At 38.0% G+C, this 15,968-nt stretch overlaps 1 protein-coding gene and 1 pseudogene across 2 annotated transcripts in view; one reads left to right on the top strand and one right to left on the bottom strand.

The window, feature by feature from the left end:
• Positions 1-15,968, bottom strand: part of WDR44 (WD repeat domain 44) — a 90,686-nt gene that overhangs the window by 26,639 nt on the left and 48,079 nt on the right. For both annotated transcript variants that reach the window (XM_019719134.3, XM_019719135.3), the window contains exons 4-9: positions 11,882-12,518; positions 11,245-11,375; positions 10,060-10,155; positions 8,653-8,789; positions 7,945-8,028; positions 194-300 (exon numbers count right to left, since the gene is read on the bottom strand). In XM_019719134.3, coding sequence (XP_019574693.2) covers positions 194-300; positions 7,945-8,028; positions 8,653-8,789; positions 10,060-10,155; positions 11,245-11,375; positions 11,882-12,518 — 1,192 coding nt within the window. The remainder of the gene's footprint in view (positions 1-193; positions 301-7,944; positions 8,029-8,652; positions 8,790-10,059; positions 10,156-11,244; positions 11,376-11,881; positions 12,519-15,968) is intronic.
• On the top strand, positions 12,998-14,168 carry LOC109438943 (large ribosomal subunit protein uL11 pseudogene; annotated as a pseudogene).

Below are 15,968 nucleotides of genomic sequence, written 5' to 3'. Positions count from 1 at the left end.
CAAATTCATGTTAAGATGCATAAATTCATTTTCCTTACCAAATTAAGTGACAGTGAAAGTTACATGATTTATTGAAATGCTAAGATATCAGCTATAAAGCTTTATTTCTTTCGATAGAATGCTTCTTAGAAACTGCAGGCTAAATTTAAATGATAACAAATGAAATATTCAGTTGAAATGTTCTGTCACTTACCTTCGTCTCTCACACTTTTAACTTTATTTACTGCACGTTCACCATATTCCTCAGCCAAATGCTTTGCTCTTTTTACTGATTTTCCTAGGAACTTCTTTAGTTGAGTCCTTACCGAAAACACAAAAACATCACAATTATTTATTAACTCAACTAACTGTAAAAGTTCAAGAATTCACTGATAACCTTATTAGCTGTGACTGGTAAAGCTATTATTTTGAAATAGCTCTTTTTTTTTTTTTTTTTTTAACATAAACAGTAGGTCTCTGAGATCTCAAATCCACTGTATGGAATAAGTATATTCAAGTCAACATGGCAACAAAGCAAATATAGGCACTTCCCCCAATGCACAATATCGTATGCTCTAAGAGCATTGGTAATCTATTGGCAAGGCTGGGATGAGAGGGGAGTGTTTAGAGCGAGATACCTTAGCCATCTCCCCGGATCATCTGATATAGAGAGTATGGGGAGGCCATCAATATGCAGTGAGAACTGCTTTGAGAAGACTGCTTTAGATGGCCATCCTTAAAAACTCATTTTAGGTTAAGTCATAAAAATTGCGGTGTGAGGTGAGCCTCTTGAAATATCCCCTGGAATTTACAACAATTTGAAAGCTGTAACTCCACAAACGACTCTGCGCAACATGCAGGCAAGACTAAGAGGTACACTACTGAAATCATCTAAAGGTGGGCAAATTGTGCTAGCAGGGGAGGAGGAAAGGGAGAAGTACGGACACGGGGCTGCGTGGGCGCAGGACGCAGACCTAGCTCAGTGCTCTGAGCTATCTGCATCCCAGAACTACGGTACCTGTGGGAGAGGGAAGAACTTGGACTGCTAGGGCTCTGCTTATGGCCCATAGGCCTGAGGGGACAGCATATAACACAGCTAAACCCAACGATCACGGCAGAGAAATCAGAGAAAAGACTGAGGGAAGAAGGCTGAAAACGGTGGTTTAAGCCCTCACTGCCAAGCAGAGAATGGAAGCCTTAGGCACTGAGACTAGCCACCCGCTCCCAACACTCCCAGAGCTCGCCCCGCCACCACCTGCCCAGTCCTAGAAACAGAACAGCAGCAGTGTCAGATCAAAAGAATAGAATATTTGCAGTTCTCAGAACTATGGTCCGCAAACACAGATTCGCAGCCCAACTAGTTCCGGCAAAGGTGAGGGAGCTGTGGAAGCAGGACCGGCTGTGGTTATGGTCACTGCCATTGCTCTGGGCCAATTCTCACAACTCACCCTGTCCGTGGCCCCACCTATCTGGGCGGATCCCTGCAGGAGTAAAGAGAACGGCTGGAACACACAGGCTCTGAATGTGGTGCAGGAAGAGCTTTGGAACTTCAAAATCTCTCCACATCCCCAGAGGGACACGATGCCCTATGACCCAGGCGAACTGTTAACAGAGGAGAAGCGCGCCTTCCAGGGAACGCCCCCCCCCAAATTGTGTGAGAAGCTGGAATAGGGCAGAGAAAACAAACACTACAGGGTGAGAGAGAATGAAAGGGTGCAGTTGGACAGAAAATAAAGCATTCTACCAACACCTACTGGAAAACAAAAAAAGACCTCTTTCTATCAACCTGTTGTAGAACCCACACCCGTAGATGTCTAGGAAGAGAATAAAGCATTAATTGCCATGAATAACCAAGGTAACATGACAGCTCAGAAAGAAAATGAAGTCTCCAGAAAATGAACTGAAAGACATGCAAATATACGCCTTAAATGACAGAAAATTCAAGAATGTAGTTCTTATAAGCTCAACAAAATGCAAGAAAACACAGACAGGCAGTTTAATAAACTCAGAAACACAATCAAAGAACAAAATGAACATTTTACCAAAGAGATTGAAATTTTTAAAAAGAACCAAATAGAATTTCTGGAGATTAAGAACTCAATACAGGAAATGAAGAATGAAATAGCCAGCTTAGGTAGTGACTTAACCAGATGAAGAAAACAATCAGTGACATTAAAGAGAGAAATCTGGAAATGACACAGATGGAAGAAGAAAGAGACTTGAGACTTAAAAGAAATGAAAGAACTCTACAAGAACTTTCTTACTGCATCAGAAAGAGCAATATAAGAATAATGGGCATACCAGGAGAAGAAAGACAGAAGGGAACAGAGAGTATATCCAAATAAATAGTAAAGGAGAATTTCCCAAATTTGCGGAAAGAACTGGAGCTTCGAATCCAAGATGCAAATACAACACCTAATTACCTCAACCCCAAAAGTCTTCTCGAAGGCACATTACACTGAAGCTGTCAAAAATTAACCACAAAGAAAGAATCCTCAAGGCAGCCAGGGAAAAGAAGACGGTAACCTACAAAGGAAAGCCCATTTGTTTATCATCAGGTTTTTCAGCAGAAACTTTACAAGCCAGGAGGGAATGGAAACAAATATTCAAACTATTGAAAGAGAGAAATTATGAGCCAAGAATAATATATCCAGCAAAGATATGCTTTAGATATGAAGGAGGAATAAAGACCGTTCCTGACATACGGAAGCTGAAGGAATTCTCTAACACAAGACCTGCACTATAAGAAATACTGAAGGAGGCTATTGGATCAGCATAAACAGGAATAATTTATGACAACTAAAACATGATAGGGGAGACAGTAAAGGCATGAACCGGAATATGGGAATGGAGAAAGTAAGCGTGCTGAAGAAAAGGGAATACTCTCAATATTAAACTTTCTTTTACATAAACTTCACGGTAACCACTCAAAAAAATTCCAGAACTGAAATATACAACGTAATAAAAGAAAAAGATGGAAAAATCATAGAATACCACCACACAGAAATAACAGTCAACAACAAAAAGGCAAAGAACCAATGGAGACACAGTGTTACCAGAAAACCAAAGATAGAATTATAGGAAATCCTCAGATATCAATAATCACCCTAAATGTAAACGGACTGAACTCACCAATAAAAAGGCAAAGAGTAGCTGAATGGATTAAAAAACTAAACCCAATGATATGCTGCCACCAAGAGCCACATCTCAGCTACAAGGACAAAAATAAACTCAAAGTGAAAGGGTGGAAATTGACACTCCAAGCAAATGGTATCCAGAGAAAATCAGGTGTAACTATACTGATACCAGATGAAACAGACTTCAGGGTGGAAAAGGTAACAAGAGAGAAAGATGGACATTTCATAATGATAAAGGGGACTATACAACAAGAAGACACAACAGTCATCAATATTTATGTCTCCAATCAGGGAGCGCAGAAATATACCAAGTAACTACTAACAGAACTAAAGGGAGAAATTGACCAAAACACAATTAGAGTAGGGGACCTAAATACATCATTGGACAGCTATGGATACCTCATCCAAACAGAAAATAAATAATGAAATATCATACCTAAATGATATATTAGATCAAATGGACATAATTGACACTTACAGAGCACTTCATCTAGGATATCAGACTACATATTTTGTTTCTACTGTACATGGAACAGTCTCAAGGATAGACCATACATTGGGATATAAAACTAGCCTCAGAAAATTTAAGAACGAAATCATACCAAGCGTATTCTCTGATCACAAGGCTTTGAAATTGGATATCAACTGCAAAAAGAAGGCAGGAAAACCACAAATACATGGAGATTAAACCACATGCTTTTAAATAACAACTGGGTCAAGAAGAAATAAGAGAAGAGATCAAAAGATACCTAGAAACAAATCAGAATGAAAATACATGCTACCAGAGTTTTGGGGATGCAGCGAAAGCAGTTTTAATAGGGAAATTTATATCACTATAGGCCTATCTCAAGAAACAAGAAAAATCCCAAATAAATAACCTCATGTTATACCTTAAAGAACTAGAAAAAGAAGAACAAATGAAACCCAAGGTCAGCAGAAGCCAATAATAAACATAGAGCAGAACTAAATGAAATACAGAAAAAGACAATAAAATAAATTCATGCTACAAAGAGCTTACTCTTTGAAAAGATGAATACAAATGAAAAACCCTTGGCTAGACTCACTGTGATAAAAAGAGAGAAGACACTAATAAACAAAATCAGAAATGAAAGAGGGGCAGTTCTCACGGACGCCACAGAAATACAAAAGATCATCCAAGAAAACTATGAAGGACTATATGCCACCAAATTGAGTAACATGGAAGAAATGGGTCAGTTCTTAGAAACATATAGCCTTCCTAGGCTGAATCACAAAGAATACGAAAATCTAAATAGACTGATCAAAAATAGGGAAATTGTACCAGTCATCTGAAACCTTCACAAAAGCAAAAGTCCAGGACCAGATGGCTTCCCTAGTGAATTCTACCAAACCTTCAAAGAGGATCTGATACTTCTCCTACTCAAAGTCTTCCAAAAAACTTAAGACGGGACAGTACTCCCTAACTCATTTGATGAGGCCAACCCTAACTCATTTGATGAGGCCAACATTACCCTGATACCAAAACCTGGTAAGGACAACACAAATAAAGAAAACTACAGAACAATATCTCAGATGAATACAGATGCAAAAATCCTAGACAAAATTCTAGCAAATCAAATGCAAAAAAACATTAAAAAGATTATTCAGGGGCCGGCCGGTGGCTCAGGCTGTTAGAGCTCCATGCTCCTAACTCCGAAGGCTGCCGGTTCGATTCCCACATGGGCCAGTGGGCTCTCAACCACAAGGTTGCCAGTTCAATTCCTCGACTCCGCAAGGGATGGTAGGCTCTGCCCCCTGCAACTAAGATTGAACGCGGCACCTTGAGCTAAGCTGCCTCCTGGATGGCTCAGTTGTTGGTTGGAGCGCGGGCTCTCAACCACAAGGTTGCCAGTTCAATTCCTCGACTCCCACAAGAGATGGTGGGCAGCGCCCCCTGTAACTAAAATTGAACACGGCACCTTGAACTGAGCTACCACTGAGCTCCCGGATGGCTCAGTTGGTTGGAGCATGTCCTCTGAACCACAAGGTTGCCGGTTCGACTCCCGCAAGGGAGGGTGGGCTGTGCCCCCTGCAACTAGCAACAGCAACTGGACCTGGAGCTGAGCTGCACCCTCCACAACTAAGACTGAAAGGACAACAACTTGACTTAAAAAAATAAATAAACAAATAATTAAAAAAAAAAAAAAGATTATTCATCACGACCAAGTGGGATTCATCCCGGGGCACAAGGATGGTTCAACATCCGCAAATCCATCAATGTGATACATCACATAAACAAAATAAAGGACAAAAATCATATCATTATATCAATTGATGCAGAAAAACCATTTGACAAGATGTAACATCCATTTATGATTAAAACGCTTAATAAAATGAGTATAGAAGGAAAATACCTTAACATCATAAAGGCCATATATGACAAGCCCTCAGCTAATCTCATAATTAATGGTGAAAAACTGAAGCCCTCTGCTCTACGTTCAGGAACACGACAGGGCTGTCCCCTATCACCTCTGCTTTTCAACATAGTGTTGGAAGTCCTCACCAGAGCAATCAGGCAAGAGAAAGAAATAAAAGGCATCCAAATTGGGAATGAAGATGTTAAATTATCACTCTTGCCAATGACATGATGCTATATATAGAAAACCCTAAAGACTCCACCAAAAAGCTATTAGAAACAATCAACAAATACAGTAAAGTTGCCGGCTACTAAATCAACGAACAAGTCTATTGCATTCCTATATACTAACAATGAAATCTCAGAAGAATAAAAAAGAACAATTACTTTTGCAATTGCAACAAAAGGAATAAAATACCTAGGAATAAACTTAACCAAGGATGTGAAAGACCTATATGCTGAAAACTGTAAGACATTTTTAAAAGAAATTGGAGACACAAAGAAATGCAAAGATATTCCATGCTCATGGAATGGAAGAATCAACATAGTTAAAATGGCCTTATTACCTAAAGCAATATACAGATTTAATGCAATTCCCATCAAAATCCCAATCCCATTTTTTTAAAGAAATAGAACAAAAAATCATCAGAGTTGTTTGGAACCACAAAAGACCCCGAGTAGCCAAAGCAATCCTAAGAAAAAAGAACAATGCTGGAGGTATCTCATTCCCTGACTTTAGCTTCTACTACAGGGCTACAATAATCAAAACAGCATGGTATTGGCAGAAAAACAGACACATAGACCAATGGAATACAATTGGGAACCAGAAACAAAACCACATAAATATGGACAGATTATTTTTGACAAAGAAGCTAAAAACATACAATGGAGGAATGACAGCCTCTTCAATAAATAGTGCTGGGAGAATTGGACAGCCTCGAGCAAAAGAATGAAACTGGACTGCTATTTGTCACCATGTACCAAAATTAATTCAAAATGGATCAAAGACTTAAGCATAAGACCTGACACAATAAACTGCATAGAAGAAAACATCGGTAGTAAACTTATGGACCTTGGGTTCAAAGAGCATTTTATGAATTTGACTCTAAAGGCAAGGGAAGTAAAAGCTAAAATAAATGAATGGGACTAGATCAAACTTAAAAGTTTCTGCAGAGCGAAAGAAACCATCGACAAAATAAAGAGGCAACCAACTGAATGGGAGATTTTGCAAACAGTGCCTCTGATAAGGGGATAATATCCAAAATAGACAAGGAACTCATGCAACTCAACAACAAAAGAACAAAGAACCCAATGGAAAAATGGGCAGAAGACCTGAAGAGACATTTCTCCAAAAAGGACATACAAATGGCAAATAGACATATGAAAAAATGCTCAACATCACTAATCATCAGAGAAATGCATATCAAAACCACAATGAGATATCACCTCACCCCATTCAGAATGGCTGTCATCAACAAGTCAAACAGTAACAAGTGTTGGAGAGGCAGTAGAGAAACGGGAGCCCTCCATACACTGTTGGTGGGAATGCAGACTGGTGCAGCCGCTATGGAAGGCAGTGTGGAGGTTCCTCAAAAATTACGAATACAATTACCATATGACCCAGCAATCCCTCTCCTGGGTATCTACCCAAAAAATCTGAAAACATTTATACATAAAGACACGTGTGCTCCAATGTTCATTGCAGCTTTGTTTACGGTGGCCCAGACATGGAAACAACCAAAATGTCCTTTGATAGATGAATGGATAAAGAAGTTGTGGTATATATACACAATGGAATACTGTTCGGCGGTAAGAAAAGATGATATAGGAACATTTGTGACAACATGGATGGATCTTGAGAGTGTAATGCTGAGCGAAATAAGTCAGACAGAAAAAGCAGAGAACCATGTGATTTCACTGATATGTGGTATATAAACCAAAAACAACAAAAGAACAAGACAAACAAATGAGAAACAGAAACTCATAGACACAGACAATAGTTTAGTGGTTACCAGAGGGTAAGGGGGATGGGGGGTGGGGGGGTGGGAGATGAAGGTAAGGGGGATCAAATATATGGTGATGGAAGGAGAACTGACTCTGGGTGGTGAACACACAATGTGATTTATAGAGCATGTAATAGAGAATTGTACACCTGAAATTTATGTAACTTTACTAACAATTGTCACCCCAATGTTCTTCTAGTAACACTTCTGGTATGTACTGTCAGACAAACAATACAGGCGTGATGAATAATTTATTAATTATCTACTATATGTCAGATGCTATAAAAATGACCAACACAACCTCCGGGAACTCATAATCCATTGGCTGGGAGCAGGGCGTGGTGGTGTGGATGGATATATAAGCTGGATAGAACACAGATTTAAAATACTATGGTAGTTCTCTTTTTAAATAAAAGCTTGAAATAAAGAAAAGGGATATAGTGTAACTCACGTTTTCTGTTTTAACCTTCCACCATCAGTATCTGTTGGTTGAGACTGTAACTTCTCTTCATCATCGGACTGTGCCGCGTCATTACTACAAGGGAAAGAGTAATTTTGAAAAATCCCTTTTCCTTACACTTCTCAAAAATCTCTACATATACTTATTACAGAATTACAAGGCTTTCTGCTGGGCAAAACATGCTGCACAGAAACGACAAATTGCATTGTAAATATCTTCCTCCTCACTGATCAGGCACATCATGTATTATACGTTAAAAAACTTTGCTTACACAGAAATTATTCCTTTGATCTACATATATCCCATAGCAAAATCAATCAACTCACTCTAAAGCTATTTCCTGACCCTGCAAATTACATGTAAAATTTCTGATCCTTAAAGCAAGGCTTCAGAAGACCAGATGTTTACAACATGGGTGTTTAGCCTTAATGTTTTAATACTGTTTCTAGTGTAATATAAATCATTTTCAAAGAGAAACGAAATACTACAAGATTGAAGATATATACTATTTTCCCCTAGTAATTGTATAGTCTTAAGAGAGAACAAAGTTTAAGAATACAAAAACTACTGTAATTCCAAATTTAAAAAAAGAAGGGTGAATGTAACCCAATTAGGGACTGTCATAGTTCATAAACAGAGAAATCTTCAACCATTCTGAACGGAATACAACAAATGATAAATAGTAACGTTAGGCCATACCTTACATATTCTTTAGTCCTTCTCATGATGTGTAGAGTGAGAGGATTAATACCTGTTGGCAGTTTCTCCTCCGCAAGACTCAAAGGTATTTCTTCTCCAGTATCTAGGTTCTTAATCATTACACTGGCTAAAATTTCCTGAGGCAAAAAGTAACACCAAGCGGACCTATAATTTAATTATTTTTCTGAATCTACAAAATCCCCAAAACTTTAAGCTGAGGACTTTCTATACACATTCAGTCCTGTGTACAATAATTTTTAACATTTTTAGTGAGATATAACTCACAAACCGCAAAATGTACTCATTTATAGCATATGTGTAATAGTTCAGTGGTTTTGCGTATGTTCAGAATTGTGCAACCATCACCATTATCTAAGTTTAGGATATTTCCACTACCCCAAAAAGAAACCCCATACCCAATAGCTGTCATACCTTATTCTTCTCTGCTCCCAGCCCCTGGCAACTTTTTGTCTCCATGGATTTGCTTATTCTGGACATTTCAAATACATTAAATCATACAGCATGTGGTCTTTTGTTATTGGCCTCTTTCATTTAGCACCATGTTTTCAAGGTTTATCCATACTGGAATATGTATCAGAACTCAATTGCTTTTAACTGTCAAAAACAGTCTACATGGATGCATATACCACATTTGATTTGCCCATTCAACAGTGATGGACGTTTGTGTTGTTTCCACATCTTGGCTATTATGAATACTTGTGTACATTTTTTGTGCAATCATTATGTTTTCATATCCCTTTCGTGTATAAACAGTAGTGGAATTGCTGTGTCATGGTAACTCAATGTTTAATATTTTGAAAAATTGCTAAACTGTTTTCCAAAGTACAATTTTTTTTAACGTTTTGTTTAAAAGAATCAAAAACTAAGATTTTGCTTTAGAACTCCATTTTGACTAAATTGGCTGATAGATGTATACTAAATTTTAATGGTAAGAAACACTGAGTCAGTATGCATTGTACATCATCTAACAAGTATAAAAACATACACATATCTACAATGCCAAGTTCTTTTTTAGGCCATTTTTTATAAAATATAGACCTTGCTTCAATATGTTTATTCCACCATATAAGTGTGCAAAAGGGCAAGGTTAAGTCTGAGTTGCAAACTCCAGCATATTAAAAAAATAGAAAACTAAGGCAATCTTCATTTTCATTTCTTTCTTCTATGCTATGATTTTTTTGGCTAACAACAATAAACAAATTTTAATCATGGTGAAATATACATAATATAAAGTTTACCATTTTAACCATTTTTAATTGTGTAATTCGGTGGCATTAAGTATATTCACACTGCTGTGCATGTACATTCATCTCCAGAACTTTTTCACCTTCCCATTATGGTTTCTATATTTTACGTTTTTAAGAACAAAAAAATATATAATTATACCTCATCAGTAAGCTCTCTCCCAGAGTTGGATCTAGGTCTCTGAGGGCCCATCACTTCACCTGCTATTGTCTGCCCATCAGGTGCTTTTCCATTTTCCTGAAATTATAATTTTATAAACAGAAAGTAGACTGAGTCAATTTCTATAAATATTCAATTATTTATTACCATACACAGTTCTAAAAAATTCTGTTAATTCAGATAATGGAGCCTACTTATAATTTAAATGGAACACTCCATTTCAGCCCTTTATTATTACCAGCATGCTGAAAAACATTAGGTACCAAAACTATTGCTGCCCATGAAACAATGTCTTAGTCGTCTTGGAAGCAAATAAATGTTCTATTGGAATCTGACCCAAAAGCAGTTCTGTACTAGTAGAATGCCAGCACAAAGACTGCCATTAAAGGGCTATGCATATGGATATTGCAAAAGCAGGGGTGCTCAAACTTTTTCTGTACAGAGCCAGGTAGTAAATATTTCAGGCTTTTTGCTTCATGTATAGTGTCTGTAGCATATTCTTTTTAAAACAACCCTTAAAAAAATGTAAAGACCATTCTTAGCTTGGGAGCCCTACAAAACCAGGCCACTGCCAACCTCTGCTCTAGGGATATGACAAGACTTATCATAGTCTTGTCACCTCTCCCAATTTGCTAACCTTCCCCAATCACAGCTACCCCATAAGTAATCAGAGTCCCAGAATTCGGTTGTGCTAAAAAAATTCATGATATCAAGTCCTTTTCTATTGTCTCATTTGTGGATGAGTTTTTTTCTGATAAGGAGAAGGGAATTATAAAAAATAAAAATTTTGTCCACCATAGGTCAGGTAAATTAAGACTGGAGTTGGTGTTTACTAATAATATTACAAATAGCACCATTTGTCATTTTTCCACTACATGGCCAGGCACTTGCCATATTTGAGCTCATTTCAACCTTGCAAGAAACCTTCCAGGAATGTTTTCCCCTCATTTTATCAATGTGGCATCTGAGACTCAGATGTTAAAGAACTTCTTGGAGTCACCCAGCTACTTAGTAGCAGAGCTGGACAAGGGATGTAAGAAGGTCAGGTTTTGGGGATAAGGAGATATTTGGCTTGGAGGAAAAAAAAGAAAGTTCAATAATCAAACAAACCAGCCAGTTGCAGAACGGTGATAAAGCCTATATCAAATATAACACAAATTCACCGACCTGTGCTGTAACGATTTTATCTCCACTGGTAGCACTTGCCAAATCAAGAGAAGGTTGAGAATCCTTGACTGTACTGTCTGAAGCCATGTGTGTAGTTAGGAGAGTATCAGATGTAACGTTTTCTTTGGGAACTGCAATAATAATAATAATAATAACAACGGTAATTATTATTTATATAGGACTTTATACATAGCTTGAAAAGTGCTTAACCTTTATTTGTCTGATTCCTATAACAACCCTAAGATGAAAATGGTTTTATTACTCTTGTTTTACATATGGGGAAACCAGGATTCACACAAGTTATTTAAATTCCTAAAGGCTATACAACTCAAACATTTATAGATCTAGGACCTGAATTCAAATCTTAAGTCTCCAAATCCCATGTTCTTTTCACCACACTACACTGGCTCTCCAATGGTAACAGATTTGAAAGTTTGAAGTCTGTTAAAATGTTCAATTGCAGTAAAGTAACTAATCACCAATGTAAACATTTTCACTTCTTACTACTAAAATAACTTTTATAACTCGGTCATCAACGTGGTTGTATCTAGCATAAACTGAAACAAATTCAGAAATTTAAACAGTTTCAACTCAAAAATCTCCCCAACAAAATATTTATTTCTCAATTAATACTTGCCATCTAAATCAGGTGTTTTAAGAGCCTCGAATTCCAATTCACTTTTCTTTTTTCTTGGTGGTGGAGCAGGTCGAGATGGAGGTGGTGGTCTAGGAGGTGGGAAATTAGTTGGAGGGGGTGGACGTGCTGGAACAGGCTTCTTTGTACTAGCCACTATATCAGGTTCTGGAGTAAGCTGTCTTGGGGGTTTGGCAGGAGCCAATTCTTCCATGGCAGTAAAATCTTTAGCAGATGAGGAGTTTGAGGACACAGGTTCTAGAACGTCACTTCCTTTGACTTCCACTGCTTCCTTGTTCAATACTTCTGTTTCAGTTTCAGGCACAAAAAGCTGCTCAGGTGAACTTATTTCAGTTAACTTAGTGGTTACATCTACTGGCTTCTCACAGGTGTCATCAGAAGGAAAAGATTTTTTTGACTCTAATTCAGTTTCTTCAAATGCATTCTGATTTTCTGCCCTTTTGGAACCTTCCTGTAGTACTTGATCTATGGCTAACAGTCCAGATATATTGCTAAGATCTGTTCCAGCCACAAGAGGACTAGCAGTAGCCTGATCAGAGTGTCCTTTTCCTCCAGAATCCAAAGAGTTACCTTCAATCCGTAGTACTTTCTGAGTCTCCTCAATAATACTTTCAATAATCTGATGAAAGGTTAAAAAGCATTTTTTTAAAAAATGAAGCTATTTATAAGAACATAGGAAATGTTCTTAATACTTTACATATTTTAATCTTTACAACAACCTTAAGAGATAGCACTCTTACTATCACCATTTTACAAATGAGGGAGCTAAGGCACAGAGGGATCAAGTGATTTGCCCAAAGGCACAAAGCTAGTAAGTGATGAAGCTGCTATAAACCCAGGCAGTTTGGTTCCAGAATCTGCACTCTTAGCCATGATAATAGGGAATCTGTGTTAGTACATGTAATCACAAATGTTCAATCAACTCTGTATAATAAAGTTCAAACCTAAATTTACCATTCGGACTCTTCATGTCATTGTTCATTTACATACTTATACCAAGTTAGTTGCAGTAACAGCCTGTTGATTTGAGTCTAGTTAACAAGACCATGAGAATCAAAACCACCTACCACAAGAAGTCAAATTGTTAAGTTCAAGCCTATGACAGGAAAAGGTAGCAGATGCAAGGAGATTAACTTTCTTAAACAGAATATACCTAATAACCCACTATTCAGAGGGATGGCAGGACCATGAAGAGTTCAAACACCCAGCTCACCTTGCTTCCCCCCCATTCATTTCTTTTCTATAGCTAAAAAATACAGATATGCTTTCTCTGTATTCTACCAACATTTAAAAGAAAATGTATTTTCTACCCAGTCCTGTCATTAACACATTAAATCTCCCAGCCTGCTTATCTTTCTGCCAGGCCGAACTACGGGTGACTTCTGCTTCTCAATTCCTTGGCTCCTGAAAGTTAACACAATGTGTCACAGAACTGCCCTAATCTGGCTTGCCACAAATTCATGCTAACTTGAACTGGAGGTTATTGCTGATCAATAATATTCATCCTTGATTTCCCAGTTAATTTTTCTCAACCTTCAAATTTTTAATCCTAGACGTACGTCACTTTTACCAGAGGAATATTAACTGGAGCCCACCTAATTTACCAATTAGGTGGTTATTGAATGTCTAAGTGATAGCAGAAGCCAGATTACAGTGGGTTTAAGAATGAATAAGAGTCTTTTTTCAGCTTTTGGCTTGGAGGAGGCCAAGGTGCAACTTTCTTGAGTTGCCCTGAATCAGGGTTCATCCGATACCAGCTGCCTCTACCAGGCCACCGAAGTTCAACCCCAACGAGATCAAAGTCATATACCTGAGGTGTACTGGAGGGGAAGTCGGTGCCACTTCTGCCCTGGCCCCCAAGATTGGTGCCCTGGGTCTGTCTCCAAAAAAGGTTGGTGATGACATCACCAAAGCAATGGGTGACTGACTGGAAGGGTCTGAGGGTTACAGTGAAACTGACCATTCAGCACACACAGGCCCAGATTGAGGTGGTACCTTTTGCCTCTACCCTGATCATCAAAGCCCTCAGAGAACCGCCAAGAGACGGGAAGAAGCAAAAAACATTAAGCACAATGGAAATATCACTTTTGATGAGATTGTCAACATTGTCCGCCAGATGCGGCACTGGTCTTTAGCTAGAGAACTCTCTGGAACCATTAAAGAGATCTTGGGGACTGCCCAGTCTGTGGGCTGCAATGTTGATGGCCACCACCCTCATGATATCGTAGATGACATCAACGGTGGTGCAGTGGAATGCCCAGCAAGTTAAGACTACAAAAGAAAATATTTCAATTAAAGATCATTTGACAACCAATGGAAAAAAAAAAGAGGTGAAGACAGAGAGAGAGCCGGCAGTCTATGATTTTCAAAAATTTGGTTATAAATACAAGAGGCTACAACAAAGTGACCCAGCATTTTTACAAGCTGAGGGAAAGGAGCCAAAGGAAAGGAAGGTAACAGAGTTCTGGAGAAGAAAGGAAAGAGGGTCTATTGTGTACTAGACCCAGTATATACATTCTCTATTTAATCATCATACAGACCTTATGAGATGGTTGGATTATCTCCTTTCTACAAAAGCAGGTATCTGAGGTAAAGGCATTAAGAATTTTGCCTAAGGTCCCACAGCTAATAAAGTACAAAGTCAAAACAGAAATCTAGGATTTTATCAAATATCCTCTGTTCTTTATATCATGCTACTTTGGACAGGAAAAAAGAAACAACGAATTTCTCAACAATAACATGAAAAAGAGGTAAAAGGTGAAAACAAGTCGGCAGGTAAGGGAAGTACGAGATGATGAAAAGGAGTGAATTCAGGCTTCTTGGCCACTAATGTCTACATGCAGTAAGAAATGAGGTCATCTGCTGATTTGGGTGGGATACAAGTGGGCACAGTGAGCATGAGGTGAACATAAAGGCTTGAAATAATTACTATACATAATGAAAAGGTCCATGCCACCAGACGGGTCAAAATGAGGATGAAAATCACAAGTCTTTCCTAACCCCTTATCTGAGAACAATCTCTCCTGTCTCTGAACTTCTAGCATTCTTACTGTTCACTATAGTATGAGCTATACTATAAATACGAGGTAGTATATGGGCTAGCTCTGTATAAATATTTTCTCCACACCAGATAATTATTTCCTAGGCAGCAAGACCCATATTTCCTAACTCCTGAGATGCCCATAAAACACCTACTTACAGTGCCTAGCCTTGTAGTCTCCCTGGATTTTAAGAGGTAGCATACAGGGAAATAGCAGAACAGTGAGAATCAAGACCAACATGTAAACAATCACGCTAAAGCAACTGTTTGCTTCACATCATCTTCCTGCCCCCCAAAACTCACTGCTTTCCCAGTGACTATAAAATAAATAACAGATGTTTTAGTATGATATAAGGCATTCCAATAATCTGACCTTAACTTTGATCTCTAGACTCATCCTCAACATTCTGCACATTCGTCATCTCTATGCCTTTCCTCTCCCATCTCTGCCTGCCTAAATTTATCCGCTCATCAAGTACCAGCTCAGATGCTACTTTTCCTCCATGAAGTCTTCCTCATTCCTACCCCCAAGTAGGAAGTAAAGTCTCCCTTCATGTTCTTGTAATAGTTTCTAAATTTACTTCAACCTTATTACATTACATTCAGTTTTGTTACCCAGTTTCCTCTTCTACTCTCTGCCCCATGGTGTTTATTTACTATTTTCTCAGCTTCTAAACTCGCCTTTAAAAAACCACCATTTTTCTGCTACTAACTGTAGATAGTTACCCATTTGTAATTTATCCTAAGAAAAAACTTAAAAATGGAAAGAAAAGCTCTAATGGAAAAAGTAGAAACATTTCAAGTTTTCAACAATAAAAATAGCTAGGTACGTGTGTAATACAATTGCTTGATGGAAACGGATATTATATCAAATGAAAACAGAGTATTGAAATAGTGTAGAAATATGATGAAAATGTAAAAATGGTAAGAGGAAAAGGGAGAATACAAAATTTTATCTACACTATAATTAGGGAAAAAATATGCAAATAGGTGAGAAACAGAAGGGAATACTGAAAAATCAAGAGAGCT

Source organism: Rhinolophus sinicus, chromosome 18, assembly GCF_057876585.1.
Source record: "Rhinolophus sinicus isolate RSI-liver-muscle chromosome 18, RSI-T2T, whole genome shotgun sequence".
Taxonomy (NCBI): domain Eukaryota; kingdom Metazoa; phylum Chordata; class Mammalia; order Chiroptera; family Rhinolophidae; genus Rhinolophus; species Rhinolophus sinicus.
Note: the sequence above shows the minus strand (reverse complement) of the source record. Positions and strands in the feature narration are given on the sequence as shown.